The sequence below is a fragment of the Arachis duranensis genome, chromosome 5 (genome assembly GCF_000817695.3).
Source record: "Arachis duranensis cultivar V14167 chromosome 5, aradu.V14167.gnm2.J7QH, whole genome shotgun sequence".
Taxonomy (NCBI): Eukaryota; Viridiplantae; Streptophyta; class Magnoliopsida; order Fabales; family Fabaceae; genus Arachis; species Arachis duranensis.
The window spans coordinates 79,048,692-79,053,978 of record NC_029776.3 but is presented as its reverse complement, the minus strand read 5'-3'; the positions used below and the strand labels follow the sequence as shown (position 1 = coordinate 79,053,978).

Sequence of the window (5,287 nt, the reverse complement as noted above, 5' to 3'; positions counted from 1 at the left end):
TGTACATATATTGGTTGTTAGCAACTATCTCAATGAGCTCATGTGCCTCCTCAGGAGTCTTCTTCATGTGGAATAGAAGCAGAGTGATCCAATGACATCTTGGACATCTCAGAGAGGCCATCATGGAAGATCTCCAACATGGTCCACTCTAAGATCATGTCGGAAGGGCATCTCCTGATCAGCTATTTGTACCTCTCCCAGGCTTCGTTGAGGGACTCTCCCTCTTTCTGTTTGAAGGTCTGAACTTCTACCCTAAGCTTACTCAGCCTCTGAGGTGGAAAGAACTTGATCAAAAATCCATTGACCACCTTCTCCCATGTGTCCAAACCCTCCTTAGGCTAAGAATCCAGCCAAAGCTTTGCTCTGTCCCTTACAGTAAAAGGAAAGAGCATGAGCTTGTAAACCTCAGGGTTCACTCCATTGGTCTTGAATGTGTCACAGATCTGCAGGAAATCAAATATGAACTTGTCGGGGTCCTCCTATAGGAGTCCATGAAACTGATAATTCTATTGCACCAGAGTGACTAGTTGAGGCTTAAGCTCGAAATTATTGGCACCTATGGCAGGTATGGATATGTTGCGCCCATAGAAGTCAGATGTGGGTGTAGTCTAAGAGCCAAAGACCTTCCTTGCATCTCTTCCAGCGTTCGGATTAGCTACCATAGTTGTATCTTCAGCTTCTTTCTCAAAAGATTCTGTGAGATTCCCTCCGGCTCTGCAAGCTTGAGCTTGTTGCAAACGCCGCCTCAAGGTCCTCTCAGGTTCAGGGTCAGGATCAAGAAGAGGTTCTCTTTTCCTGTTCCTGCTCATAAATAAGAAGAAACAAAACAAGAAAAGAAAAGATGGGAGTCTCTATGTCCGAGTATAGAGGACTCCCTATGTGAAACTCTTAATAAAGATATCAAATGAGATAGAGTAACAAATAAAAAGATCCAAAATGAAGATGGGTATTTTAGTTTAAAAATTTTCGAAAATATAATGAAAAAGAAAGAGGATAAGAAGTTTTCGAAAAAAAAGGAAGAAAAGAGGAATTAAAGAAACACCAAACTTTTAAAATTAAAATAGGATAAAGCAACTAATTAACTAACAAGATTTGAAATAAAGATAGAAGAATTAATTTGAAAATTTTCAAAAATTTAGAGAGAGAAAAGTCAAATTAGATTTTGAAATTCAATTTGAAGGAAAAAAAACTAAAAAAACTCCAAACTTAAAAATTAAAACAGGATAAAGCAAACAATTAATTAAAAAGATTTGAAAATAAAGATACAAGAAATAAAAGGAAAAGGTCAAATAAAGGTTTTGAATTTCACAATTAAAGAAATAAAAACTAAAGAAACTCTAAACTTTAAAATATGAATTTAAACTACAGATCAGATAACAAGTTTTGAAAATCAAGTAAAAGATAGGATTAAGATCCAAGATCAAGGAAGATAAACAAGATATGATTAAAGAAAATTAAATTAAACAAAATGATCACTAACGGGACACCAAATTTAAAATTTAAAATTAAATAAAAAGAAGATAACAAAAATTAAAAATTAAAAGGAAGAGATAAACAAGATAGAAGTCAAGAATTCAAGAAAATAAAAAATATAAAAAGAAACACCAAACTTAAAATTTGAAATTAAATCAAAATAAGATAAAGATGCAAGAGTTTTCAAAAATTCAAGAGAAAAGTTTTTCTGTATAACCTTTTTTTTTTTGAAAATCAAAGGAAAAAGATAAATAAGAAATCAAAATTTTCAAGAAAGCAAACAAGATCAAATTCGAAAATCAAGAAGAAAATTAGCCAAAACTACTAAGAAACACCAAACTTAAAATAAAAAATTCAAGAAAAATTACAAAGGGAAATTTCAAAAATATAGAGAAATAAGTAAGACTTAAAATTTGAAAACTCAAAAGGAAATAAATGGTCAAAAACTGATAAATAGAAAAATAAAAATAAAAATATACCTAATCTAAGTAGCAAGACAACTAGTAGTTGTCAATCACGAACAATCCCTGGCAACGGCGCCAAAAACTTGGTGGGTGAAATTAGAACTCGCACAACTTCACCGGCAAGTGCACTGGGTCATCCAAGTAATACCTCATGTGAGTGAGGGTCGATCCCACAAAGGATTGTTGGATTAAGCAAGCAATAGTTATCCTGTGGACTTAGTCAGGCAAATAGTAAAAAGTGGCTGTTGTTGTTGATGTAAACGCATAAATCAGTGAAGCAAGAAAAGGTTGATGTAAGATTAATATAAAGGAAAACAGTTAAGGTCTCGGAGATGTTTATCTTTCCGGATTAATATTTCTTACTAACTACTTTAATAATGAATGATTCATTCTATGGCTAACCGTAAGTGATTAAACCCTATTTCCCTAACAATTTAATCTCCTCTAATCCTACTAAAAACACCACAGACAAGGTCAGATATTTCGGATCAGAGGGTGAAGTTCAAAAAACTAGTTTAGCGCCACAGAAACCTCAATTTACCCAAAGCTAACTGGAAAAGAATCAAAGGATGAGGAAATTCTGGAACCTTATGTTCCTAAGGCGCCAATCCCTCAGAGACTCAAGGGTAGTAAGAAAAGAAAACGTACACTAGATTCCTGGACATATTTAAGTCTCTTCGTGTCAACACCCTTTTCCTGGAAGCCCTCCAACAGATGCCCACCTACATTAAATGTATGAAGGAGCTACTAGCCAAGAAGAGCACCTTGAAGGGGGGACAAATAGTGTGATAAACAAGGAATGCAGTGCCCTCATCCAGAAGGACTTACTTACAAAGAAAAAAGGTCCAGGAAGTTTTCACATCCCCTGTGTTATAGGTGATACAATGATTGACAAGGGATTCTGTGATCTAGGAGCAAGCATAAATCTCATGCCACTATCTCTCATGAGGAAGCTACAGATTAATGAGCTGAGACGCACATATGTAGTCCTTCAACTAGCTGATAAGACTCAGAAACAAGCAGTAGGAGTAGTGGAGAATGTATTGGTAAAGGTTAGGAAATACTTCCTCTCCACAGATTTTGTTGTTCTAGACATGGAAGAAAGTTACCTCCATCCAATCATTTTGGGAAGACTATTTCTAGCCACTGCTAGAGCGCTCGTAGATGTGGAACAAGCAGAGTTAATACTGAGAATACATGATAAATATCTCACTTTTCATGTTTTCAAACCTACACCTGAATCTGAGCTAGAACCTAAGGAGTCGAAAGATGATCACACCAAAATGTCCCTGGAAGAAAGCAATAGTGAACCAGAAGCAGAGCCCTGAAATAATCCTTGGTGAACAAGAAAGAATTTCAAGAGATATAGCAACTAAAGGAGCTCAAGAAAGAGCTAAAGCCATGAGAATTAGAAAGAGCAGCTAAACAGGACCTCCCTAACACAAGAATCACTAGAGCACTACTGGAAGAGGAGAAAAGAGTTGTGAAAAAATTTCCAAGGGGATGGAGAATCAAGAAGATTCCTACAGAAGGTTTTTCCCCTGGAGACAAGGTGATATCAAACCACCATCCACCAATCCCACCCCATCTTCCAACCATTCCATCTCAGTTACCGCAAGTGTTCACAATCAGAAAGGTCCTTTCCTTGGAACATGTGGAAATCATAAAGGAATCAAGTGGAGAAAGCTTCACTGTGGAAGGAGAGGACAAGAGGCACTACAATCCACCCTGACAGGAGAGAACGCCAAGCTAGTGATGATAAAAGAGCGCTTGTTGGGAGGTAACCCAACCAAAGGTAATTTCCTTCTCATAGCTTGTCAATAAAAGAGTCAAGAAGATTTCTCTGCATTGCAAGGGCTAAGTTTGGTGTTACACATCAAAGGAACTCAAAAGTGAATGTGCAATTCTAAGTTTGGTGTTCCACCATAGATTTCACTAAAAGCACATTACATCCCGCAGCATAATTGGCTAGGAGCTCCAAATAATCAGAGAAACTACTTGACAAATTTTTGAATTTCAGTTCACAGCTTATTTGGCCAATAAAAGCACTTGATGTTTAATGTATGTATTCACTCTGCTGCATATAGAAGTAAGAAAGGAACTAAGTTTGGTGTTCACACACCAGCTTAGGTCCAGAAAATCATAAGCATACACACAGACTAACCATTTCTCAAGTGCTTGAGGGACAAGCAACTTCCAAAAGTTTTGCAGGAAGACAATCAACCCTTGGGATAGACTATGCACCAACATCCAGGGATAAAGAGAACACCAAGGTTAGGAAAGATGATAAACAATGGAAAAGAGGCCAAAAGGTTGTATTGTCACTTAACTGCTTTCACTTAAATTGCTTGAATTGGAAGTCTGAATGTACCTCTACCGAATAGTCTGCCTGTGTCTGAATTCTTTGTTTCACATCTTTTTAAAATTTTAAATAAGTGTTTAGTCTAAGTGCCTGGTTAATTTCACTTGCTTGAATGTGTGCTTGCCCCCTTGTTTTAATCAAATAAAAATGTTTGAACAGAAGTGAAATGTTTCCATTTGGCAAGGAAGAAAATAAAGATTGAGTGGTGGTATGCATGTCTGATGGTGTAGCTAGCTCACTAATAATGAAAAAAAAAGGGTAGAGTGTCCCTCTTTTGTGAAAAACTTGGCTACTATCTATGAATCTTAGCAAATAGAAATCCTTGGAAGAAAGAACAAAAATAAAACAAAAGAAAAAGAAAAGCCAACATTGGCAACAAAAATGGAAGAAACAAAAAACAAGGCTAGACACCAATAGCTTGGACCTTAAGACATATGCCTGTGGTGTCTTTGTACTAGGATTTGCTTGGTTGATTAAGTTCTATGGAGTGCTTTAACATTTGGTAACTTGGGTTAACTAATCCGGGATTATCAACCAAAAGTCCATTATCAAGAGCAACCTAGTTACAAGGCATTTAGTAACCCAAAGGGGTGCTGGGCATCAATATCTTAAGAAGAATTTGAGCCAAGTGTTTGTGGTGAATATATGTTGAGTGAAAATAAGCTAAAAAGCTGCTACAACACATGACACTAAGCTACAAGTGAGAAATAAGTTCTAAAACAAAGAAATCAAAAACCAAGGATGAATAATAAGAGGTCATAGCAGTATGTTGGTCGATGCTTAAAAAGGACACTTATCACCTAAAAATCAATAAAAGTGAGTTGCAATATTCTCTACATAAAACCCCATGAATTAATTCCAATTACTTGCTGACATGGACATTACCTTCTGTTTCATTCATTCCTCTCATAATTCAGTGCTTGCTTGGGGACAAGCAAGATTTAAGTTTGGTGTTGTGATGCCAAGGCATCTTAGGCTAGTTTCACTA

General features: G+C 36.3%; 1 protein-coding gene across 1 annotated transcript; it reads left to right on the top strand.

Moving 5' to 3' along the window:
- Window positions 1–2,668: 2,668 nt before the first annotated feature.
- LOC107489354 (uncharacterized) lies at window positions 2,669–3,265 on the top strand. Its single transcript, XM_016110109.1, has one exon. It carries the CDS (start codon window positions 2,669–2,671, stop codon window positions 3,263–3,265), a length of 597 nt encoding a protein of 198 aa, XP_015965595.1.
- The last annotated feature ends 2,022 nt before the right edge of the window (window positions 3,266–5,287 follow it).